At 33.0% G+C, this 27,207-nt stretch overlaps 2 protein-coding genes across 5 annotated transcripts; one reads left to right on the top strand and one right to left on the bottom strand.

Moving 5' to 3' along the window:
- Nucleotides 1–1,877: 1,877 nt before the first annotated feature.
- LOC122587254 (protease Do-like 8, chloroplastic) lies at nt 1,878–8,568 on the bottom strand. Of its 2 annotated transcripts, none has more exons than XM_043759368.1 (13): nt 8,292–8,568; nt 6,189–6,310; nt 5,889–5,971; nt 5,650–5,748; nt 5,140–5,206; nt 4,688–4,763; nt 4,527–4,593; nt 4,198–4,415; nt 3,912–3,979; nt 3,702–3,781; nt 2,862–2,948; nt 2,668–2,775; nt 1,878–2,153 (listed from the first exon to the last, which is right to left on the bottom strand). In XM_043759368.1, exons 1-13 carry the CDS (start codon nt 8,465–8,467, stop codon nt 2,028–2,030), a joined length of 1,377 nt encoding a protein of 458 aa, XP_043615303.1. In that variant the 5' UTR covers nt 8,468–8,568; the 3' UTR covers nt 1,878–2,027. The 2 variants fall into 2 exon arrangements, with proteins under 2 accessions (XP_043615303.1, XP_043615304.1); XM_043759369.1 differs by lacking the exon at nt 8,292–8,568 and adding an exon at nt 6,414–6,587.
- Nucleotides 8,569–18,507: 9,939 nt separating this feature from the next.
- On the top strand, nt 18,508–25,450 carry LOC122588745. Of its 3 annotated transcripts, XM_043760924.1 has the most exons (9): nt 18,508–18,687; nt 19,647–19,751; nt 19,981–20,168; nt 20,256–20,450; nt 20,915–21,065; nt 23,282–23,498; nt 23,599–23,756; nt 24,031–24,130; nt 25,136–25,450. In XM_043760924.1, exons 3-9 carry the CDS (start codon nt 19,986–19,988, stop codon nt 25,362–25,364), a joined length of 1,233 nt encoding a protein of 410 aa, XP_043616859.1. In that variant the 5' UTR covers nt 18,508–18,687; nt 19,647–19,751; nt 19,981–19,985; the 3' UTR covers nt 25,365–25,450. The 3 variants fall into 3 exon arrangements, with proteins under 3 accessions (XP_043616859.1, XP_043616857.1, XP_043616858.1); XM_043760922.1 differs by lacking the exon at nt 19,647–19,751; XM_043760923.1 differs by lacking the exons at nt 18,508–18,687; nt 19,647–19,751 and adding an exon at nt 19,797–19,901.
- Nucleotides 25,451–27,207: the final 1,757 nt, after the last annotated feature.

Consider the following 27,207-nt stretch of genomic DNA (forward strand, 5'->3'; position numbering starts at 1 on the left):
AACTAATATATATCCAATAATATGTTCAATCATATATATATATACATAACTAATTAAAAATACATTAAATTTAATGTAAATATATTAACATCTTAATAATAATTGTACTATTTTAATTCTATTTTATTTTTATATATATTAAAAATAAAGTAGAACTAATATCTTATTAACCAATTATATCGTTCGATTTCATCAAATTGACTCCTGCTGATGTCATCATTTGATTTTTTACATAATTTTATTTAATTAATAAAAAACGAATAACTAAAATAATTATTTTTACAATGTTAATAAAATTGGTTTCTATTTACAAAACCCAGTTTTCACACACGAACAATTGTACATCACAGTATCTTGAGTTAACTCGAGAAGGGCTTTAAAGTGTTAAATTGTGACAAAGATGAGAAGACCAAAAAACACTACAACAAATTTCATCTATAAAGAAGTCTTTCAAATGCTGAAGGAGGGTATATGTTTCCAATGTTCTTTTATTACATTAGTTTTTTTATATTATCTTAACATTCTTGACATTTGAATTAAACATTTGGTATCTACTTATATCTTCAACATTGAACTTATAAGCTTTTATGAGTTATTGTATTAATATCTAATATTAATAATGTCGTAAGTCTCGTGTCCAATGTTGGACACGGGTCTAAAATCTAGTTATTAAACTAGATCAAAACGAATTCTTTAAGTTTTTATTTAAATTGTTCAAATTGTGTAATGTAACCAACCCAAAGCAATTTGATTATAATTTCAAAATATACATATTCTGAAATCAATACTGTAATTAAGCAATCGTTTCTTTCTAATATCACTTTCCAATTTCCAATCGTTTCTTTCTAATATCACTTTCCAATTTCCAATCAACAATAGGTAGATCGATAGGACATATGCGAAGCCAGAAGGCCTTTACATAACCACGTTATTGATTTTCATATTTTAGTAAATGACAATTTTCATATTTTAGTTTAAGCGTTAAAAGAGATTATCGATTTTTCTTGTAATTGTTATCAGTTATGTTTAACAACTAACAACCCAACTATTTTATATATAATACTTCGGGAAAATAATCGGTACAGAATTTTTGCGAAAAATATAATAAAATAACTTTGGCTCTTGAATTCATTAAATGTATACATTAAATCTCAGGTACGTGAAAGCAGACAGTATCCATAGGTAGCACCACAGTACCATTGCTTACCAATGTTTTCCCTATAACTTTTTGTCTTGGACTCGTATTACAACTCAATTTTCTTGACAAGGCAGTAATATACTGGGGTATGATCGTATTTCATATTCTTCAACAACCAACCAAAATGACCGAGTGAAGTATGCTTTACACAATCAGTCTTAGCATAAAAAAAAAATTGTAGTTCCAGCAAGTCTTTCATGGAAAGACGAATGTGGGAAACTTTACACCACTCCTCAATTCTATGCTAAACCTTAATTGGTAGCCATAGAATGCGTTATATAATTTTTGATGCTTAATTAACAATAACATATAAGATATTTTTCCTAGTTTCTTAAACATTTGACCAAGGATTAGCAAAGAAAACTGGGTTGAAAACCAATAAGTCCAGGGAAATGAAAAAAAATTAGCATGGGGTTATGCATAGAATTATTGTACTCTGATGTTATACATGCTTAAAAAATAATGACATTCAATGTACAATTAACGGGAGAGGATTCCCTCAAATTACCCTAACATAAGGTAATTCCAAAATACAAATATTTTGGCTTAGAAAAAAAACATGTGATTTAACTTTTACTGATTTAATTAAACACATTAGTTAAAAAGTAAGATATTGTTATTCTTACAATCTTACATGAATAAAAACATGTAATTTACTGTTCCAAGATATAAAACCATGTGATTTAATTTTTACTCATTTTTATAACACACATTAGTTACAAAAAGAAACTCCAGAATAACAAAAAGAACTTGGAACTCAGTAAGTGAACAGATACAAAAAATTGTAAATAAATAAATATAATTAATACAATTTACACATTCTATATTCTCATGAAGTCTCCTCTAAAGCAATTGCCATCTCCAAGGTCTGATCACCTCTTTGTATCTTTAAAATGACCTTATCTCCAACATTATAATCATCTAATGCTTTTAGAAACTCTGCTTTATTCCTAACCTGAATAAATCAATAATGGGATATACAGCTTAGGCTTCTAGCTTACCATCTATAGTTGACCTTGAAACCTTTCCATATTCAACTATCAGTCAGCAATTTCGTTTGTCTTTTTACTCCTCATTTCACAGGATTTAGACACAGCGTGTAACTTTTATATAGTAAGATAGATTGCACATAGGTAGCAAAACAGGCAGATTGAACAAGTTAGGTAATGGATTATTTTTTTAAAAACACGCCACAACTGGTTGACTGGGCCTACTAACACTACCTATCACAACTGGTTGACTGGGCCTACTAACACTACCTATATCTATTTAGAACTTTCCTTTTGACGTTTTATCCACCATCATAAAAATATAACCTAACTTAATATACAGTTTCAATTTTGAAATTGCTGCCTCTATAATTTGATCATCTATTACTAATTGCACTGTCGTTGCTTTAAGACGACTTAGGAGTTGTTTCAAATGATTTGCTAAAAAGAAGTTCTGCATAAAGTGTACGAGAAACTCACAGGCTTGTCATCTACTGCTACAATGATGTCGCCGAGAACAATATTACCAGCAAAGCCCCTGGTGGTGGGAAGAAGACCAACGTTTGCTGCCAGACTATTTGCAGGAACCTAAAAAGCCATCAGATTGAGAAGGAATATGAATATGCGCCAATGAACATGAAATGTAGCAATAAACAAGTTCCAACGAAAATTACCAGTAGAACAAGAGCTCCATTTCTAACATTAAGTTGATTTGCAACAAGATCAGGAGCAACCTCAATATTCAAACCAGCCCGAACAACCTAAAATCCAAGATTCACAATATTAGTATCTTTGAAACTTAATCCAGATGTGAATGCAAATACAAATTAATGATGGGTGATGGAGAATAAAAAAAAACCAGTAATAAGTACCTAAAAACTAAAAGCTACCATCAAAGAGGGCAATCTCAATTATGGATTTATATATAAATGGTCTATCGGTGTGTTTGGCAAGGTAATTTTTAGGGCTTTTTGAGGCTGGACTTTCTCTTTGGAATAAAAGCCCTGTTTAGCAAAAAAAGCTCCAGCTCAAAATAAAATCTACTCCAAAGAAGGTTGAGAAAAAAAGCCAAATCCTAAAGCCCCAACAACCAAGTATTAACTCCAGCTAATAGCTGCAGTCCTGGCTACTTACGCCAAACATACTCTAAAACAGGTCAAACAGATAAAACTTGTAAACTTACCTTAAAGTGAAAGGATTCACATGTTAAACGGTCTAAAAGCTTGCCCCATTACAGTTTTATACCAAAAGAAAGCAGATCTTTTCTATAAAACTCCATATAAGTAGATATATATATATATATAACAGTGTGAACAATAACGGATCAATTCAACGTCACTTCACTTGTTTTGGGCCCATACTGAAAACTTTACATGTTTTAATCTGTTACCTAACTCCCAACATGTCCAACCCACCAACTCTCCCACGTAAGGCAAACATAGAGGACATGGATAGAGGAAGGATTTCTTGGATACATGGTAGAATGAATTCAAATGCTAAATGTAATAACTTACCCTCCCAAACTGAATCAACTGAGGTACAATCTTTACAACCGTAGAGGAAGGGATGGCAAATCCCACACCGGCAGAAGTCCCTAAGGTCAAAAATTATAGAGTGCCATCAATAGTGTTAGCTTTCGAGTCTATATGGTATTTTACTTGAGATACATTTCTACACTAGTGGCCACTTATAAGATTAACAAAAACAAATAGCAAAAAAAATACCTGTTTGAGTGAATATCGCAGTGTTGATCCCAATTAAATTTCCTTTGGAATCCAACAAAGGTCCTCCACTGCCAACATCATGATGTAAAGATAAAAGTTACAAACGGAAATTGTTGTGCATGGATCATGTGTATGTATTGCTTATTTTTAATGATTTATAATTTGGAAGTTCTCCACAAAACTGTGATGATATTTTATTGAAAAGCATGGATGTTCAGTTTTACTAAATATCATGTATATAGAGTTAGCAGAAAGTATGATTCAAGAGAATAGGGGGATAAGAGACCTGTTTCCTGGGTTAATGGCAGCATCTGTTTGAATTCCTCCTCCAATTGTGACACCGGTTTGACTAAATATATCTCTATTGAGCCCGCTAATAACCCCCACTGTGAGTGTATGATCAAACCCAAACGGATTTCCAATGGCTAAACACTGTTGCCCAACTCTCAAGAAAGAAGATTGACCAACCTTCATAGGCCTCAATAAATCCACAGGTGCGTCCACCTAAATTATGGACAGATGATACAACGCTGACTTGTGTTATGTAGAACTACCTAATCTTCAGATATCGGTAATATCCAGATAAACAGTATTAAACATATGAAACTTTTTTACCTGCAAGACAGCAAGGTCCTTAGAGCGATCAGCACCAATCAACTTGGCTTCAAAATTCTTTTGTATCCTTTATATATGTTCGAAAAACAGATGTGATGAGGCGGTAATATATATACATCATATAATAAAGAAAATAACACAAGTCCATATATAAGGCTCACCCTTCTGAGGCAAGAATATTAACACGAGCCACAACTTGTCCAGGCTTCAGATTCCTTGATAAAGAATTGCCAATAACTGCAGTAAAGCAAAACAGAGGAAGAGATTACTGAGAAAATACGTTTATGAATGATGAACAACATACAGTTTTAATAAAATGTCAATACCTTTGGTATGATAATATAAACCTTTTAAAAATTAATCTTCAAAGATACAGGATCTGTATTACTTGATCCAACTAATATATATGGAGTAATAATATTACTCTGTACTATGCATTAGGTATTTGTGACAAAAAGATGTGCGCAGGTCAGTTAAACCCAACTCAACACATTTGACATGTCTCACAGTTTTTACTTGGAACCATCACCCAATGCACCCTTGCCACTTATACAGTGAAAATCAATATCTCCAGTTCTAAAGTTACAACAACAAAAACATTACATATCCTTACCATGATAATTTGTGACAATGTGCCCTTCTGCATCCCAAACGACCCCAGAACCATTTCCTTCAGGAATCTGCAATGATCTATGTATCAGATAAAACTACTACCATCCACCTTTTAGCGATAAATTTTAACAGTTTTTTTTTTAGAACGGTATAAATTTTAACATTAGAGGGGGCTTTTCAATCCCCTTATGAATGGATTAATTTTCATTAAGTTATACTGATATCAGGTCACCCAAGTAAAGAAAATAATCATTAAGAAGGGTCAATAAGGGTGGAAAGTCACTCAAAGTTTTATACAGGGCATTAACTATCCTAATCATTTTATCAAAAATATTTAGGAACTTTTGTTTATTATTGATACACTAATTACCTTTAAACAAATTAAATATTTGGACAACACAAGTTTTAGTCTACCAGACCCATACATAATATTACCCATTTGACCCACCCATTTTCCACTTCCAGTGAGCATGTAAATTGCCACATTGTGGATATGTTCATTCAAAATTACCTCAACTACCCCTGTAACGTTAAGCTGAGGCCGTAGAGTGACATCAAATATATTGACAACAGAGTACGTGTTGTTTTCAAAAAGCTTGACAATTCTTTCCTGCCAAGCATACACATATCAATTTACCTGCCATAAACATCATTATCAAAAGGTAAAATACACAAGAGAACTACTTTTATAAGAAAGAAAGGGGAGAAAAAACAAAACTAAAATACTAATCAGAAACAATTTATGCAAACCTCCGGTGGAAAAAGTGGCCCGGATGGAATAACAACAGGTGTTACTTGTTCAATTGTCACAGATGGGTCTCCTAAAGCATTAGCTGCACAAACCATTGTTCAGTATGAAGAAAAAAAAAAAGGTTTCAGCACATTAGATTGGGTATAGATAAGAATACACAAGTCTCAAACTGATTTGATTTTATAATGATTTGGTTATGTAAACTATGTGGTAATAAGTAATAAGCTCTTTCCAATGGCACCATTTCAGACTTTATCGAAACTACAAATTATCAAAGAAACAGTAAGGATTGTTCAAACCTGATGAGTACCTTGAAGGGGCGTAATATAACGGCATTAACAAACTTGTTAACAGTATTCTGCGAGTTATAGGAAAACCCCGTGTGACCTCTCCCAAGTTTTGCAGTGTTTTTTCACCAACTCTACAAAAATATATCACAAAAACAACTTGAGAAAGCTTGGAAAGGTAATGAAATTGTAACTTGAGATCGATCAAAAAGAACTAGGTACTCTCATATGAACTACCTTCTGCAAAAAAAAAAAAGGAGCTGGCATATGAAAATATGTGGTACAAAGCTTGGTTAACTCGGTTGTAATGTCAATACTTGACCTCGAGGCTCCATTAGCGCAAATGTAAATTGAGCAATGCAATAGACATGGCAACCCGTTTTAACATAACTTACCAAAGCTATTAGCACAAAGCTTATGGCAGCTTAAATTTATGTGGAAAGCTCAGGCTCTAATTAGATGAAAAGCTTTGTTCGATTATTCAAGGTAACTCTAATGCACACAGAAGATGCTTTAAGAGAGTCGTGGACATAAATGTATTAAACTTGGACCACTTTTCTTGTTGCATGTATCCAACTCTCAGAACCTCTATCACAGTGATTAAACTTTCAAATCATTTAACTTTATGTATTCAGTTGGCGTGGCAGCCATAACCGTTGCCATGTCATCTGACACATCATCAATACTGGCGCCACATCAACAGTTTACTAGTTATAAGAGATCATATACATACAATAATAGTGAGATAGAAGTCATAGAACTTTAATACATACAATAGAGGTTTTAAGAGTTGGATACATACAATAACAAAACATGCCAAGTTTAATACATTCATGGGCACTTGTCACATTGTCTAAAAAATAAGCTACCCAATAGATTGTAAAACAAAGCTTTGCTTATGATAAAGAAAAAGTACCTAAATACTACCTTTTAATTAAAACCATAATTCATACGGATTTATTTTCCGCTTTAAGTCATTCATCATTCTACTTAACGCCTCCAACTACAACAACTATGCCAAGCACGTTTACAAAAATAGAAACTCCCAACTTCCAACTCTAACCAAAAGGTCAAGCTTGTTCTAGCTTTCAACTAGTCTTGCTAAACATACCCTTATAATTAGTGTTATAATGCACCTTTCGATACCACTTAAGAAAATCATAACCAAGTGCTTAAATATAATAAGGGAAGTAACATCCCTACCACCACATTCAATACACTAACGACTAACCACACATACGTATACTGACTTGTAGAGTGTAAACAACTAAAGATTATACATTGTGATAGAATAAAATGAATAATCAAAAGCAGTGGTAGACTGGTAGGTCTATCACTTCCTATGAAATAAAGTATAGCTACATAATTACATATATATAGGGGACGGGGCAAGTTATTTAGAGTCCAACTTATTTTGAGTCCAAAAAGGGTCCATATAACTTACACATGTGTAAGTCGTGGTGGTGGTGGTCGTCGTCGCCGGAAAATCATGGTGGTGGTCGGAGATGATGGTGGTGGTGCTTACGCATGTGTAAGTTTTACAACTTACACAGTTAACTTACACATGTGTAAGTCGTGGTTTCGGTGGTCGCCATCGCCGGAAAATCATGGTGGTGGTCGGAGATGATGGTGGTGGTGGTAGGAGGTGGTTGGGATTTGAGGAGATGAAAGAAAATCAATGGACCCTTTTTGGACTCAAAATAAGGTGGACTCAAAATAACTTTTCCCTACAGGGGACAATCAGGAACAGTCTTAAAATAAGACCACAATGAGAACACTTACAAACTACATTTTGATGCATTAAAAGTCAATAAAACTAACATAGTGTATAACTAATTATCATTATTTAAGGGTTCAAAACATTGGTATGTCGAAATTGAGAAAATTATTTAACTACATATATATTAAATTATTTAAGTGTTTAATCACATATATATGATATTAAATTATTTACTCCCAATTATATAATCTTTAGGGTTTCCAAATGTTGTCATAAATGTCAACAAATATGGTCCTCGGATAAATGCATAGTGGTTAAGACATAATTCTTGAATACAAAAAGCAATTAATCAAAAGAATACATATATTTATAGATATATAATATAATATAATTACTTTTTGGTGAGAATGCGAGGGGAAACGGCGTCTTCATGGTCGCCGGAGGAAGAACAAACGGATGAAATTCCGTCGAAACAGAGTTTCCGGCGACCAACGAACCGCCGTGCCGGAGAAACAGAGTCCGTTTGAGGGGGAAGCATGTAGCCGTTCCAAGCCATGACCATAACTACCATCTTTCTACTATTATTATAATTATAAATTAAAATAAAATGGATTTTGATTTGATTTTGTTATTGTCACACCAACCAAAGACGAAGATACTCTTATCGTGTTATTTTGCTTTCCTTCAAAAAAAAAAATTATATATATATAATATATATATATCCTTTTTCAACAAAATCTCAGTTGACTGGTGTTTGTGTCTTAACCACAAGTCCACAACATACTCACTATCAAAGTTCGAATCCCGCAAAATATTATTTTGGGGTCGGATTTTAAAATAGTTTACCTTCCTTTTTAATGAAATATCACAATGGATGGATGGTATAAACAATCTACTTGGTAGAAAAAAAAAAATCTCTAATAGTTTACCAAAGACACAACAAACATATTACGAAAAAATTGTCCCCTCAAATCTCCCAAAACCAAGTCTTCGTAATTTAAATAGAAAGAAAATTACTTAAATTTATACATTTACGGGTGCATGTGTTAGTGTGTGTTGTGTTTATTTTGTTAAGGCTTGAATCGAAAATTTTCATCTCTTTGCTTTTGCAAATCTATTAAAGCAAGTAAACTAAGAGACGTTTTGATGGAAAGAATAGCTTATTAGACCCTTAATAGGCAAATAAGCTTTGTTGATAAGTTATTCTAGATCTAGTCTTAAAAGCTTGAAGTTAGATTTATTTTCAGTTTGGGGTGTGTTTGATTATAAGATTCAAGAATGAAAGTAATAGATAGTATTTGTTTGGTGAAAATTAAAATATGAAACCATAAAAATGAAGTTTTTTCAAATTAATCTAAGAAAAATGATAACCATAACTAACCTTAAAATTATATTTAAATTGTTATTACATGTGTAGAAGGTTATATTTTGGTTATCAATGCGTATCATAAAAAGTAGTTACATTTAGGAAGTGTTTGGTATGATGGAATGGAAATGGGAGAAAGGGAATGAGAAAAACTTCCTTTGTTTGTTTGCGACGAAGAAAGGGAATGAGAAAGGAGAAAGAGGAATCAATTCCATTCTCTCAATTCTCTACAAATTGTAGAGAATGGGTGAGAATGGAAAAGAAATTTTTTTTTTTTAAGATGTTATATGTAAGAAATGTATTATTATTTAAAATTTTATTTTTTATATATATTCATTCTCTGTGGGTACCAAACAACGGAATTCATTCTCTTTTCAAATACTCATTCTCTTTTTCACTATTTCCATTCTATATTACATTTCCATTCTCTATGATTCCCTCCTACCAAACACCCCTTAATGTGCAAATCATTGATGAATATAGTAATGTGTTAAGTATAGTCTTCGGACCTATGTTTATCATGTCTAGATAGGATTTCTTTCATATTCATATTTTATATTTATACTCCTATATAAGAGAAAGATGGTATAAAGATGTTGAATTATTTAAATTTTAGTAATGAAAAATACACGATATACCTCTTATAAATTATCTTAAGCAATATATGAGTATAATTCAGTCAAACTTTTCATTTATGCAATTAACTCATTTAATATATTATCTTAATCTCAAATTTTATTTAAAAAATTGATTAACTTTTTCAAAATTTATAATATACATAAAATAAGTTTTGCATTGAAAAAAGTTATTTTCAAAAAAATAAATTAACAAATTACATTTATATTCTCAACTATTAAACCACCTCATAAAAATGAACAAGAAGAAATAATATATTCTACCATCATGCATCGAATTTATGCTAGTCCTTCTAAACCTCTACATATCGTAAACTCGATTGCAAATCAAACGTACCCAACACCGTTCATATGTAAAATCTAATAAAAAAAATTTCTCTACGACATAGCAATATTGAATCTGTATATGATATTATGATCGATGCAACAAAAGAAACTCAAATAGGAAAAGAGTACGTTATGGAAAACATCTTAAACAATATCACGGAAGTTACTATCTTTAGCTGTGTGACTTAAAACATAAGAGTTGAAAACGTCAAACAAGAGACGCACGAGGCTTAAAATAGTAAAAACACAGGTTAAGAATAAATCCATCTCATACTTGTCACGTTTCCATAACTAAAAGACATTTAAAATTGTTGAATGTAATGTCACTAGCTACTTATTGAATACTTATCTTCTTGCTTTGCATGCTTTCGCCATTCTTGCTATAAATTGGGCATACTATTTATGTTTGGTATCATATACACACAATAAGAAAAAGTGTGTATAGTATAAGATCAAAGATGAAAGGAGTTGTGATAGTTATGTTGACAACACTAGTCATGGTCGGGCTCACAATGCGTCCAAGCGAAGCCATTACTTGTGCTGAAGTTGACCATTTGCTCGGACCATGCTTAACGTATCTAAGGTTTGGTGGAAACCCGCCAGAAGAATGTTGCAACGGGTTGAAGAAGCTTGAGGATGAGTGCAAGAGTAAGTCCGATAAGCAAATAGCTTGCAACTGTTGTAAATATGCTGCAAGTACATTTCAGATTCGCGAGGAACTGGCTGAGGGCCTTCCTAATGAATGTGGAATCACTACCAGCGTCCCAATAAGTCCAACTGTCGACTGTTCCAGGTGTGTACATGGCTATATATTCATTATTTTTTAAACAAATATTTGTGCTAGCTATTTCAGTTCTATTTCCATGGGCGAATAAACTACATTAAAGATAGGGGTAGCATAGATTATAAGTTCATTCGACCCATAAAGTGGTTTTTTATTAGAGGTTCTGAACTTGTCACTTTTTCTTATTTAAGGGATCAACGTAAAATTTTATATAACGTGGGGAATATGGTGAGGACACCGAGGAACTAAAAATACCGGAGGTTGTTTTAGGCCACGTATGGATGGTTTTGACTATTTTGACTTTCCCTAAACTACTCTCTTGTGATATCTATATCTATACGTGTGTGTTTATACACTTGACATCTGAGAATCCTCTCGCTTGCTATACCTTTTTTCTTAATGACTTCATCATAATCACCACCATATCTATTGTGTGTGTTTCCGCCGATCTTCAAGATTCCAGATCTTTGTATACCTGTAAAACCCCCTGTTTTCTTTCCTCTCTTGATTTACAGATTTGTATCTTGTGCTTTGAAATCTTGTACATGTGTCTAGATTTCCCCAAATCATTGCAAAAATAATAAAATCGCTCATTTAATCTGATGGGTTTGTTGAAATCTTAAATTTTTTAAGACGTGTGAGATTTTGGGAGTTAGGGTTTATTGTTGGACATGGTGGCGGCTACGGAAGAGGTGACGGTGACGGCCAACCACAAAGGAGGATACATAGATTCAAGTGTATATAAATAAAATATTTGTCGGTAGTGACACGCCCCATTTTTGCCTACATGGCAATCAACATAGTCAAAACACACACAAAACCGTTTTACAAAAACTAGATGGTGGTTTTGGCCCTTATGTGTCACGATGTTCCCCACGTTATATAAAATTTTACGTTAACCACTTAAATAAAAAAAAGTGACAAGTTTAGGACCTTTAAAACTAATTAGCCTTTTTTTTAATAAAAAAACGCTATTTTCTTTACTAATTTTAACTACTTAGGATACCCGTCAATATAGGAAACTTGAAGTCGTGTTTGTGCAACCGATTGGGAAATAGAAATTGCCAAAAATTGCAAAAAATCTTCTTTAAAATTTCTAAATCGTAACAATTTGTTACTTAAATTTCTTGAAGATAGCAAGGCTAATGTTAAAAAACTTAATTCGTGCTACATGAGTAAAGTTCATTTTGCCATCTTAGTAATATTTTGCCAATAATTTACATCTCTTGTTGATGATGCAGGATTTCATTTTATGAGAGTTACAACTTACGTTGGTTAAAGCTACAGGATCTCGCTTAGAATGAACATGGTGTTGCTTCTATATATGTTTTTACAAACTATGTACGGATGCTCATGTAAAGTACAAAGTATCATCGTATCTATATACGACCATGTTCATATTGGCTTGCTAGCTAGCTTCCGTGAAGCCTATCAAATAAAATATTTTATTTTATTATTAATATAATACAAATAAACATTTTACACTTTTCGGTCTTTATTGTTACTGTATTTTTCAGACAATATATCAATAACTAGACTTCATTTTAAGGCACCTGAACAATTGTAAATTCAGGCCAACCAATCCAAGATATAAAGACTAAAGAGAATAACATATCACATCTTACAAGTTTGGCATCGTTTGGTATAATATTTACCCAATCTTGACATAGGCGGAACTACATATATTTTAGGAGTAGCCTGGGTTACGGGCCTTCTAGATCCGTATAGTGTAAATATTTTTTTGAAAAACGATATATTTTTTATTGGTGCTACGGGTCAAACAAATATAGATACTTGTTAATGTAACTGATTCTAAACTTTCGAAAGATTATCCTAATAAAACTCATAAAGACATACTTGTGCAATTGCATGATAAATAGAAACTATCAAAGTGTCAAAGAATAACTCGCAAAAAAATCATTAAAGATAGGAAAAAATATCCATAAAAAGATAAACTTTTTATACAAATTTCCCATTAAAGAGAACCGATTTAGTTTTCGTCTATTTAAAAAATCACATTTCTAAAAATTTCACAATAAATGGAACGTCTTTAGTTTTTAACGTCAGTCATTCGTTAAGTGTCACGTCACACTCACAACTGCCATGTCATCGAAATTGCTTATGTGACATTGGACTTTGACTGAAAATACATATATATGTATGTTTTTTTTTTGTATAAAAGTAAATTTTGGATGTGTTTTGTTTTTTTGAAATACATATATATGTGTGTGTAAGTGTGTTTTTGTGTCTAAAAGAAAGTTTTGATTTGAAATTTCGCAATCTGAATGTTTTTTTGTGTATAAAAACACATATAGGAAAGTTTTATGATAAGTGGAGACGTGACACTTAACGGAGGGATGTCGTTAAAAAATAACGACATTTCATTTATTGCGAAATTATTAAAAATGAGATTCTTTATATAGACGGATACTAAATAGGTTATCTTTAATAGAAAATTTGTGTACAAAGGTTATCTTTTTATGAATTTTTCCTTTACAAAAACCAAAAATTTTAAAAATCGCTAAAAGTCATAACACTTTAGCAGGTATTATTATTTACGTCAATATAAGGTCAACGATAAAAAATTTTGTGCTACCCATCCCTTTTAATCCTGGTTCCGCCGCTGAATCTTGAACTTTTACATATGGGTATCTAATGCCTTCTAATATAATGACTCCTGCATTTTGTAAAAAAGGTCTAGAGTTTGAAATTTCAGTCCACTTACATTAAAGGGGTTGTAATAATAAGTTAAATAAGAAAAATGATTAATCCTTACTAGATGAAAGTTCTCAATAAACAAAGTATAGTACTAAGTAGTTATTAAGAGAAATGGTAAACATGTCAAAATTCATCTAGTATTATAGGGAGAGAATTCCATCAAATTCCATAACTTGACGAGATCTTGACCATTGAATTTTAATCAAAGGTAAAGATTCAAAAATCATCTTTTATCATGACTTTTGAATCTTGACCTTTGATTATATAGTCAAGATTTGTTTAACTTGACCTTAACTTGAGGGGATCTCCACCAAGTATTCTAATGTATATTCAAATGCTTTCAATTATCACGAAAGCTCATCATGATCAACACCATATCAATCCGAAGATATGCAAACTAACCCAACCCCGAACCTGTTGCCAAAATTGGCCCCAAATCGCAACCCAAACGCAAAGCCAAAGCTGCCCGCAAGACTAAAGGCAAACAATCCTAATAACCAAAGGAACCAAACTCAAAATTGTGGACTGAGTTCGAAATGGCTTCAAAGACCCGAACCTTGGCAACTCCCAAAGCGGTAATTTTTTTTTGGAAAAATCCTATCCAACTACAATGCAAGAGTCAACTGTCAACGACAAGCTAATCAAGTTACCTAGAAATGGAGAAAGATCAAAGAGCAAGTTCCAAGTTCAACATCATTTGGTTGAGTTTTGACAAGAAACGGAGTGAGTGGTGAAAATAATGCCCAAGTCATGGAAGAAGCGCGTTCGGAGTATGATGAGCGTTTATTTTGTAATAAAATCCCCTATCAAAAGGCCACATTTCAATGTTTAAAATGAGTAATGTTCCGGAACTATTGGTACTTAATGGATTCGATATATACGCATGTTCACGGAAGATGCGAGTGAGGGTAAATGGCATCAAGCAACTCAACATGGAGGCCTATGAAGTTACAAGACACAAGGAGGTGATTTAGGAGTCGAACGAAGCAAATCGATGAACAACAGGAGCTGCCAGCGCCGCTGACCCATCAACAGACTAGCTTAGCGCCGCTGGGCGGCCTATATCAGCAATTGACTTTCACCTCTATCTAAGTCAAAGCAGCCCTTAAAACCCTAAGAGAGAGCCGATTCAACAACCCTATCCGCCACCTACAAATCCTAGGTCGACTTTGCAGATTCCAAGGAGGTTTTGGAGCTTCTACTACCTTCTGATCTTCATCTTCTACCTAGATCTATCTCTTTTATTTACTTTCAGTTGGTAAAAAATTTCTTTCATCTTTTCAGACTTTGTTATTTCTTTAATAATGGTGGGCTAATAGGCTGAACGCTTGTTTGAATCGATGTGATCATGTAGACGTTTATCTATTTTACTTTATTTGTTAGATCTATTGGAGTGTGTTCTACTGTTTATCGTAGATCCATGTTTTACTAGTTCTTCATATCATTATCGGTTCTATATCTGGATGTATTGATTTAATTTTGATGATCGTTCTATAATCATGCACTAGGATTAATACATAAAGATGGAAAACACTAGTCGGTCTATAACTAGATGTAAAAGGTGATTCACTTATAATTGAAGGATCCGGAACCATGGTAATTAGGCCGAATTGAACATGATGCTTAACAATGTGAGACGCGATCCAGTGACATGGAAACGTGCATTGTAGTCACCGGAGAGAATTAATATCTGGTCATGGCTTAAGAGTCTGGTATCCTAAAAGATGAATTAGTAACAGAAACTTATGTGATTAAAGCTTGAACAATAAATCTAACGAGAGTTTGTTTAAAGAGTAGTGTGAGTCTAGGAACAATACTAGTTACTTAGGCAAAGTGAATCTAACGAGAATCTAAGCCGTGATTAAGTTTCCAATTGTCTAGCAAGTCAGGTAGAGTAATATTTGGTCATGTCATGAGATCTGAGATTCCAAACAAGTATTTTAATTTTATTAATGTTATTTGCCTTTTTCAAATTTTCAGACTAAGTCTCTCGCAGAATAAGCGATTGCTTTTTTTGGACCACAAAAGGTCGTTCTATCCTCCACTCAATTAGAGATCCTAGGGTACCTGTAGTGGATGACTGGAAATGTTAAAGATTTGTGGTACGTTTACATAAACCAACATATATTCACCCCATCTCAAATTATTGTCTACAAAGTAAAGAACACGATATTCAAGAACTTGCAATCATTTCAGAGTGTTGAGTTAACTGAATTTTAAACACACATTTTAAAGAAACAATAATCAATATAGTTTTTTTTTTCCCAGAACAATCAATATAGTTTTGTCATGGGGGTGATTATGGGTAGAATGAGTCAATGAGAAACTTGGTTAATTATACTTATCTGTCTTGGGAGTGGACAATTATTTTGAGACATAAAATAGAAAGGTGGACATGTGCTTTGAGATGAGTTATTGTGGTTATAACTATGTAATTTTCCATTTATGTATGTGATTTTTTTTAACTATATATGATTGGTTCGGTTGAAGGTTTACTGGTTTGAGAAGCTAGCATTGTTATTTGCTAACCAAATATGGCATGGATTACATTCTAGCTTTGGTAAGAATCTATGGATAATAGGGCAGCGATCGAGGAAGCATTTATTGTTACATGTAACGTAAAGAACATTAAACCACATGGTAACTCCGTGACTATTGTATTTCATATTGTGGTCTTATAATGTTACATCATTTGTGCACTTATAATGTCACTTCATTTTCATAATGAAATTTTCTAAGATAAAATGCTGGAAATAAAACTCGTTTCTCTTATCTTGTCATTTTTGGAGAATTATAAAGTACTTATTCTCATGTTATGGATATTTTTAGATATGGGATTTTTCATCATGTCATCATAAATCATGTAGTTTCTGTAATTGCATCTTATATGTCAACTTTTTTGTGCTTCATTTTTTAAGTAATTGTTCTCTGTTTCATTTTTTGCAGGTATGAAAAATCGAAGTCTAGAAGAATGAAATTTGAGATGTTTATCTAATATTTGTATAAATTTAGTCTAGGTTTTTAAGATTTGTATAAGATTTCTTAAATGGTAAAACAAATTGTTAGGAATCTTCTTATTTTAACACATTGTAGGGAATGTTAGAGCTGGGTTTATCAATCTGTAGGCCTCTTTAGTCTTTACCCATATAATGTTAAACACTAATGTGTTTCAAGAGATGCAAGTATGCAATGCCAATTGGGTTTAAACCCCAGCAGCGACGTTCTGAAGTCTTACAATGATGCTTGGATTCTGGGAGACCAGGTTTCGAGTCTGAGCAGACGAGGTTTTACCTCCCCTGTGGTCTCTGACTTCGTAGATCGGTCGCTAGTGACTGTCTGCCCGAATGAATGTAACGGCTAGCCGTCCCGTGACACGAACGTTCATAAATAAAAGAAGAAGTATGCAACAACATATGTAGTTCCAAATCAGTACACCATACAAAATATCAAACGGGCCACCCCTCCATTTGATTTATGATTTTTTGCTTCCCACATTAGATTTATAGAAAGCAACATGCAACAAAAATAACTTGATGCAGGCCCAAGCCCAAGTATTGAAGATCAAGCCCGAAATACTTAGAAGAACAAGACAAAAAGAGGTCTTCACTAAAACGGCCATAACTTTTGCTACAGGACTCCAATCTTGACATATGACCTATCAAAACGACCGTCGGAAAGAGGAGCATCAAGCTACAGACTGCCGAAGGTGATTTGGGTCAGTCTTCAGGCCCAAAAACGCTGTTTTCTAGGAGTTATAGACCTTTTTGTATGTTTTTTCTGGTTTTTTAGATTTTCTTTTTGTTATAACTTTTGGCCCACTTATGTTATAACACAATACTTGATGAATCAATAGTAAACTTGTAACAACTTTCAGAATGAGATTTCGACGTAAGAATTTCATGAACAACAGATTTACAGTTTTTATACAAAATATAGAACAAGAGCGAAGAACTGTAAATTGCTTTGAACTTTTATTACATAAACTAAGAATCAAGTGACGACGATCGAAAAGTTTGATCTGAAATATTTGAGTTGCAGGGGCTTGTCAGGCCTCTTGGTCCTTTCGTCCATCTTTGCTTCCTCTTTATATATATTTCTAATTTTTTGATCTTATGTATTTGCCTCATTGACAAAAACCGAACCCACATGAAGGTCTCTCCCCATTTTGTACTTTTATTTTTGGTGCAGAGCTTATGGAATAATAAATGAGACAAACCATTGGTGTCTTAATGAGAAGCACGCACACCTAATCCAACATGGAATTATCTGTGAAAACAGATTTATTGCATTCTTAGAACAAGCTAAATCGTACAGAAATATTGCTCAAAATCCATGTTATGGGTATTTTGAGTTTTCTGGCAAGTGTTGAATCTGAAATCTTTTGATAAGGATTCGTGCGTAAATTAATTTTGAGAAGTTCGGTGGTGGTTTCGTGGTCTAATTCGAATAAACGAGTGAGATATCGGCATTTTAAGTTTTTCGGCGAATTTTCCGACGAAAATCAGCCAGAGAAGATGAAGATGATGACAACAGAAATGTAAATTTCAGTTTTCGTCCCTAAATTTGTCAATTTTGCAGTTTCAGTCCCTCACGTGTGTTGTACGTGTCCGACTTAACGGCTGAAACTTAACGACGTTTGGCAAGGGAAGATGATTAAAAAAATTGTAATTTTTACAAAATAAAAAATGTGTCAACTTCACAAAAAGTGTAATTTACTCTTAAAAAAAAGTGTAACAAATATCACCCTAAAAACAAAACAAGGGTTGTGTGGACTGTGGCGTGCCATTGTACATTTTCACCTACCAAAAATGAAATGGATTGGTAACCTCTTTTTGGCGATTTCGCGCTGTTTACTGCTTCTTCTTCATCTTCAATTGCACATTTCACCTGCAAAAATTTCACCTGCACATTTCTTCTTGCTGCTTCAGTTCGTCGTCGCCACATCTGCATCCGAAATCCAGGTACTGTTCGAAACCCTATATATATATTATGTATCTATATCTATAATTTTGTAATTAATAGATAACCATGTGTTTGTTCTGGATAATCAATAATTTCATTTTGTGCCTGAAGTAGGATTCTCTCAATATGTAGTGCTAGCTGCTCTAATTTAGGTTACTTTTATAAATCTGAATTTAGGCAACTAGTACATCTTTATATGTGTTATTGATAGGAAAATAGTTTGAAAATTAAAAGTTATTACATTGATCGGTATCCTACATTTATTTAATTCGTAGCACCAATAAAAAAAAAATACATCACTTTAAACATTGTGAATTTAGCCCGGACTACCCTGATATACATGTAGTTCCACCTATGCCTACTGTCTGATTTTGGCTATTCACATTTTGTAGATATAAATTTTGGGTTTTAGTTTAACAAATCTGAAATTGGATTTTTTCTTTGAGGAATGCTATACATATTGCCGCCGACCTTGAGTTTGTTTGCCGTTATATATGCATTTGTATAATGCTGATTTCATATATGTGTGTGGCCTGTGTATAGTTTTGTACTTGGGTATCGTTATCCCTCACTTTTTCTGATGTGCACTGCATAGTTACTACTTAACAACAGAAATGAAAGTATTATGACTATTTTGGAACAAAATGTCAAAGTAAAATGTCTGCAACTTTTTTTGTAAAGAAATACAACCCAACTCTACTTTAGTAGTTGCACCTGTAGTGAAATATCACAAGTGATTATGTCGGAACAAAATTTGAAAGTTGAGTGACTACGTGGATATTGTTGGGACAAAACTGAAAATAAGTTGTTAATTTAGAGCTTTAATATTACTTTTTTGTACTTTATTAACCTAAACAATATGTGTTGTTTGGATAAATAAGGCATGTTTAGTTTTAGTCATGGAGGTGTTCAACATGGATTTAATTTTTTTGTTATCTATGGAAAACCTGAAACGCAGAATATGTGTTCAACTAGGATTTTTCCTGAATAACGATCTCCCAAAAATCAATCTCATGCTTCTCCATTTCTGCACCATTATGTAGTTCCAGCTGCTCAAATATAGGTTACTTTTATCTATACCCGATTTTTTTTTTATTCAGCTTTTATTTCAGCAATCGTGATTTGATTTTTCTTTTGAGCATTGTCTACATAAAAGTACTATGAAGAAATAGACTAAAAGGGAGGAAAAAGCAAGTTAACTTGTTTGATCAAGGTTATCTGACACATCGTTTAGTATAAAAGCTTTTCCGTTAATATTAAAAAGCTAATGATGGTGAATAATGTCTTTACAGCTTTAATGAAGAGTTCCCGTCTTTTTTACTTACTTTTCGTATCGGTGATACTGGCGGCCTTACCCTCCAATACTGCTGGTAATCCTCCAAGATGGGAAGTGCTAGAAGCAGTTAGCAACCGAACCCAATTGGATAATTTGGGCAATTTGAGACAAAAAGACGTTTATCGTTTTTACCTATGGGAAAAGGTGAGTAATCATATGATATTTTAGCTGTTTTTTGATAGAGACGTGACAATTTGGTATGCTACCCTTTTTTATTATTTGTATCTGCAGTACAGAAGCTCATCAAGATCTGAAAGGGTTGTAGTTGTGAAAGAGATTAGAGAGTATTTTACACATCTTGCATATTTGGATAGAAGTATGGAGATGATCGGGATTCTTCTTTTTGGGCCGGAAAATGGTCCATCAATTCTCCATTCAGGTAGCAGCATTTCACAGAATGACGATTGGCAGTGTGAAGGATATAGTGTAAGTTTTACTAAAAAAAGCAGTTTAGCTTACGTACTTCTCCATGAGTATCTATATAGTTAAGGATCGAAATCTCGGTGTTTCGGTGAAGGACCCAAACTTACCCAAATTTGAAGTTTATTTTGGCGATTTTAATATTATACAGTATCTTTATATATTATAAATATAATAGTTAATACTTATTTTTTAATCGAAATATGAAAAGTCAAGCCTAAAAGTGTCAATATTTAATAGATTAGTGTTAATGCTTGCAATTATTAGTGTATATTATGTTGTGTCTAAGTATGGACAAAAACAAATTTTAAAATATTTGAAAACCTTAAATCCGAATGCCACCAACAGAAATTTGGACTGATTTTCGTAAATTTCACTGAAAATATCGGGACTGAAAATCCTAGAGGAGGAATGAAAACCAAAATACCACCGAAATTGACTACTTAGATTTGTGTATATGATCATTGTAGACTCTGCTATTTGAGAAACACTGTGCTCGGCTATCTGAACACGCGACGAGGCACCCACGATTTTTCCAAAACATTTGCAATAACGTGGTCGTGAAAACATCCATTGAAGATGCATTTATCGCTGTTTGTGGCCGGGATGACACTCCATACGGTACATTACTTTGTATTGTTTTATTTTATTACATATTATAATTTATGCTATGTAGTTATAGAGGTACTCTATATACTTGGTACTTTATAGAAATATCAAAAGTCAAGCTTAAACATTGTCAATGTTTGAGACTTTAGTGTCAATACTTTCAAAAATTAGTGTTCCTATAAGTTTCGGCAAAAAATATGCTATGGCACCGTTAATTGGCTGAGAATGAATCAAACTACTACTGCAGCTAAGTTAAATAGAATCAGAAAACTTTAAATTATCTGGTACCCCCCAAACAATTTTTTTACTACTTCTCCACTTTGTGAGACAGTCATTTTGCCAGGTCAATCATTAACTTTTGCTTTGACTATTCTTTGTCAACGTTAACCAACATTCGCGCTTTTAATGTTGGCCTTTGCCTTCAAGTTCTAACCCGAATTAACTCAGTCATCTCTGCAACCTTTATTCTTGAAAGCGCCTTAGTCATCCTTTATTCCTTTTGCAAGTCTCCACAGTCCATTCACATGCTCCACTCCACTTCCATGGAACCCTGCATTCTTCATTTACACAATACCTGGCTTGTTATCCACCAGCAGTTTTACCTCCTGAGGTTCTTTTCCATCTAGCTCACTGATACGACCTTGCTACCGGCCATCAAGCCTACTTTAGTATCCATCATTTGGTTCTGATGCCGGGAAACTCCAAGATGGTTACCACTCGGAACAGTGTATAAAAAAGAAGCATCCCACCTTATTCATTTCAAATTCACTTTCAAGATTTATTGTCTTGCCTTCTTGACTCGGTCAGCCCTAACATTACGAAATTTTAACAATTTCTTTACTTTTTTGGCTGTTCTTTTCTTGGTAGCCTGTGGCAAAATCTCTTTGGGTGTCGATTGGAAAATAAAGGCCTTGGCTTTTTGCTCTTCTTTTCGTCTGTGTTACAATAAATTCTTTTGGATTTTCATTCATTTTTCTAAGTATCTTTTTTTTGCATCATTTTGTTATTGTAGACCCTCTTTAGTGCTCAAATGAGCTTGTTCAATTCTTTTGTTATCTGTTTCTCATTGTTCTTCATCTGAAATAAATATATAACTTGTCTTCTTCATTAATATCAATTTTGATCACATTAGACAAAGAACAAATTCAACTTGTCCTTTAGCTCCTCATTCTCTCAAGACAATCTTATTGACAATGCATTATTAGCCTATACAAATATCATCAATTGCAAGTGGCTGATTTAAAGTATGATTGATGAAATAATGCTGTTGTGATGGTGCTCAATTTAGGGTTTATTGGTGCAACTTACTAAATGTGATAAGAATAGCAGAACCAAAGGAAAATGCTAATGGTTTTTTTTATTGTAGATATGCCTTTACACATGCAAATTCATTTGGATGTACGTGTGATTGTGGTGGCTTGGTGCTCAAATTTTGTTTTGAGTAGTTTATATACTAATGAAAGGAACATTTAGGGTTGTTTAATAAATAGTTTTCATTGCATTGTATTTTCTTGACAGTTGACACTATACGGCAATTTGTGCTTTGTGGCATGTGTTATTTTTGTGAGCATGTGATGTAAGTGCAGTAAGTGGTTAAATAAATTATTTATCAAGATGTTAGGTAAATTTGTCTTGTATATCTAGGATTTTGTTTTGTTTTGTCTTGTATATCTAGGATTTTGTTTTGTTTTTGTTTGCTAAACTTTTAATGAGTTTGCTAAACTTTTAATGAGTTTGCTAAACTTTTAAAATTTGTTCTGATGGCTGGCGAAGTTTGACCTTAGATGTTAATCTGATAATGGGATTTGTTTGAGTGCTTGTAGGTGTAAACCTCTGTGGATTATGTTTACATATTAATATTATGCCTTGAATCACATTTGATTATTAGTAGATAGCTGACCAAAGTTTGATCTGAGCATTTTTACTTGTAATCTGTATATAATAGTAATAGAGATATTAACTTATGGGGATGTATTGGGTGTATTTATTGGGTTTTGCTTAGGTTAAATAGCATGTTCGCTAAGTTTGAGTCACTTGAACGGCATTATGCTTCATCAAAGTTTTATAGGCGGTCTGACGGTCTGACCTGTAGTGTCCTAGTAAACATAATGAGTATTCAGTTTTGAGTAAAAAGTTAAAAGTCAATCTATTGACAATTGTAGTTATACACTTTGGCAATTATAGTTAGTATAGTTGAAATATTAATTGCTCGTCATTTGTATTGACAGGCATTGATGTGAGAAATCGGGATATAAATATCACCCCGAAGCCGATTCATGGCTCGTCTCAAAGTACTAAAAATGTAGAATATTGTGAACGTGTTCTCGTCCGTAGCATATTGAGAATGGAGCTGTGGAGCTATGTCAAAGCATACCGTGTTTTTGTGGTTCCGTCGTTGCCAAGGTTTAATGACTGGTATAAGAGTATTCGAATTTGTCTTCACCAGTAAGTAAGAAACTTTGAATGGCATTTCTGTACGTTATAATATATTTTTAATTTTCATTATGTAAAAAGGACCTCAACCCATCTCGAAACTTGTCTGCAGGGACGCGTCACTTGGCTTGTGTATGTGTAAAAAGGATGATTGGAGATCCATGCAAAAGGCGTTATGGAGTTCTATTATATCACCTTATGAGCAAAATTTTATTGATGTCAAGTTTGTTGCGGAGGTTTCTGGTTTTGTAACTGTCACTCTTGATGAAGGTATGAATTTGCTTCTGTATTTTGTATTCACACGACTCTAGCAAGACTGAAACTGAGCGAACTTGTACAAAATTTTCTTTTTAATTTATGCTAATACAGTTTGTGGTAACTGCAAGTTAAATGGTCTTTTTTGTCATTTTAAAAGAGAAGGTTTTCCTGGTTGAATGAAATGCGAAATATGAATTTACAAGAATGCATAATCCTATATTTGTTCCAATGTTTAATTTTGTCAGAACTGTTCAGCGTTTTTGTTTTGTCAAATTCTGTGATGCAGTGTTGTTGGCAAGGCGCTATCCCATGCTCGGAGTGTTAATAGTCGGTTTCTGTTTGATGCTATATTATGCAATTAGCTTCCTTAAGCAGCGTTATAATGAGTAAGTTTTATTTAACCCTGTGTTTTTCGTGGCCCCTCTTATCTGAGCCAATATTTTCATTTTTCTCATTTTCTCTTATTACATTAAGTATACCTACGGTCTTCCTAGTTGTATTGCCGCCAACCTGGAGGTTGTTTGCCTTTCAAAATAAAAAATATTCAAAGTTAAATGCTTCTATACTCTTGATACGTTGACCTATTCTTCAAAAGCAAAAGTAGGAGCACAAGTATCATACATTGCTTTAGAGACCAGTTTAATAATGCTATAGAACTTTTAAGGTCTTTTTGCATTGGTAGCTAAGCTCAGTATGTATACGTTATACTTTTGACATGAAGAGACTAGTTTGTTCCCATATTTTGTTCGCTTAGGATCATGGGCATGTATTTTTTTTTGGTTTAGAGAAAGATAAATAAAGGGGCTGGGGTTCTCAAAAGAAACTTTTGGATCTATTTGAAAGAATCAGCTTTTTTGGTGGATTGCCAAGAAATATTCTAGTAATTTTTTATAGTATAACTTATTTTTTTCCTTTTTTGAAATATTTATATTGCCAAGAATGATGTGTCCATGTAAGGTGTACTTGTATAGACCACCATATTACAATATAGACCCTAAACATCACAATATCTACAGTCTATATTACTAGTTGATTCAAAAACAGTTTGTCATTTTCAGTTTTCCGGTCAGTTCTTTTTGCCAGGATTGTCATACACAAAATGAATTCAATACTTGGTGTATTATGCAGATTTCATATATTTGTGGCCTGGGTATAGTTTTGTACTCGGGTGGCTATCACTCAACTTTTTAAAGCCTGGTTGTGCTTTGCATGCTAAATCTGCTTGCAAATGTTTAAGGTTGCATTTGAAACCCCTTACAATGCATTTGAAACCCCTTACAATAATTACTTTTTAATGTTTAAATAGATCGATGCTGTTTATTTATATCTCAATATTTCAGATCATATGATTAGTTTTGCTAATTTATATCTATTCGTCTATAAATTATCAGATTAATCTTCCCTGAGGCAAGTCAACAATTCTACTCAACATTTCACCCGACCCTACCTAGAAAGAACTTCTCAAGGACAGAATGGGAGGAATTCACCGAGAGGTCGACCAGAGACTCTGTATCTCAACTGTTATCTTCACGTGAATTCTCCGATTGGGTGATGATGAATGCCTCTAGAATCCAAGTCAACAATGTTTTGGGTGATGATAATGAGTTAGAGGTAGATTAAATGGTAGATTAAACTATGACATCTAATGTGTAGTTGTGTACAATCAAACTTATGTTGAAGGTACTTTATCATCACTCGTTTACTAAGTAATTGTCAAGAAACACGTAAGATGAGACCAACAAATATTCAGGTGGATATAAGAAGGAAATGGTACAAGAGAAGAAGCTAAGGGATTGGTTCACAATCTTCTTTTTCAATATAACCTGATAAGTTCGATAACTAATCATTTCAATACAATACATGGCTTGTTATAAGTGTTTTACTTCACTTAAAACTGCAAAAAATCTTATTTATTACTGTAGTAAAATAATTGCAAGTGTGCTTTGCGATTTTAATCGTTTTTTTTTTAAACCGGGAAAAGCTTATTTTCCTATATTTTTAGGAAACATCTTGTTTTATCCGTTTTATTTTAATAATTGTTTTTATTTACCTAAAACCATATTATATTTATGAAAAATGATTAATTCCCCTAACACATATTCCTAAGGCCAAAGTACTCATTTCGTCCTTGTGGTTTTTCGAATAATCATTTTTCATCCTCGTCGTTAAAATAGTCTCTGTGGTTTGCATTTCGTCCCTGCTGTTATAACTTTGCCATTAACCCCCTCACATGCAAGTCACGTGAGGGACATTTTCGTCTTTTCATAGAGTTAAGTGCAAAAATCGTCCCTGTGGTTTATCTTTTTTGCATTTTTCGTCCTCGTCGTTAACAAATTCAGGAAAAATTAAAAAAAAAAAAACAAACAAAAATTATCGTACCAATCTAATCCAAACAAAACAAAAACCTATATACTTACGTTTGAGGACCTGCTCAATCACTTTCAAATCCAAACATGCACATACAATGTTTTAAATACCGATAGTATTACCCGTAATACCAGTATCAGAGGATAACCCGGTACAACTATTTCTGATATTTTCGGTATTACCGTTCTGGTACTTCCAGTATTCACATTTTTATTTTTTGAATTTTTTAAAAAATTAATTTTATAATACTGTAATGTTATTTTTTGTAATTTGTGAACTTTCTGGTATTTTGTTATACAGTACCTATTTGGTTTTTTTTTTTTTAATTTTTTTTAGTGAATTGTAATTATCTTTTGACTATTTTCGTTAAATTGTAGTAAGTTTTATAGCTTTTTTTTAAAAAATAAAATAAAATAAATTAGTTGTATCGACTGGTATTAAATTAGATCCTCATATGTAGGTGTATATATAGGTTTTTGATTTGAGTTTGTTTTGGTTTTTGATTAAATTTTTGTTTGGAGGTTTGTTAAATACAAGGAAGAAAAATGCAAAAACGACAAACCATAAGGACGAACTTTGCACTTAACCATAGGGATAAATGGGTGAAAAGACATATATGCCCCTCACGTGTAAGGGGTTAACGGATTCAAGGACGAAATGCAAACCACATGGACGATTTTAGCCAAAAGTTAACGGCGAGAATGTAAAATGCTTATTCAAAAAACCACATGGACGAAAAAAGTACTTTGGCCTATTCCTAATAATCCTCTTAATGTCTTAACTTAATGTCAAGTGTAATTTACTAATTCTTTTTCATAATTTCATCTTTTGATTGCATCATTTTTTTATTTTTATGTATTTATTTAATTTTAACGTCATTCTATCCTACTTCTACTTCTAAATTATATGTAAGCATAGAAATCGGGACTTTAAAAAAATTCCCATTAGTCCACCCCACAAATATGGGAAGTGAGATTCGAACCCAATTGGAACCTCCCAAAGTCAAATATCTTACCAGTGGGCTACCAACATGTGTCATGATTTTTTATTAGGAGGATGAATTAGAAGTTAAGAGGATCACATTTATATAGAAAAA

This window comes from Erigeron canadensis, chromosome 2 (assembly GCF_010389155.1).
Source record: "Erigeron canadensis isolate Cc75 chromosome 2, C_canadensis_v1, whole genome shotgun sequence".
In the NCBI taxonomy this organism is placed as follows: domain Eukaryota; kingdom Viridiplantae; phylum Streptophyta; class Magnoliopsida; order Asterales; family Asteraceae; genus Erigeron; species Erigeron canadensis.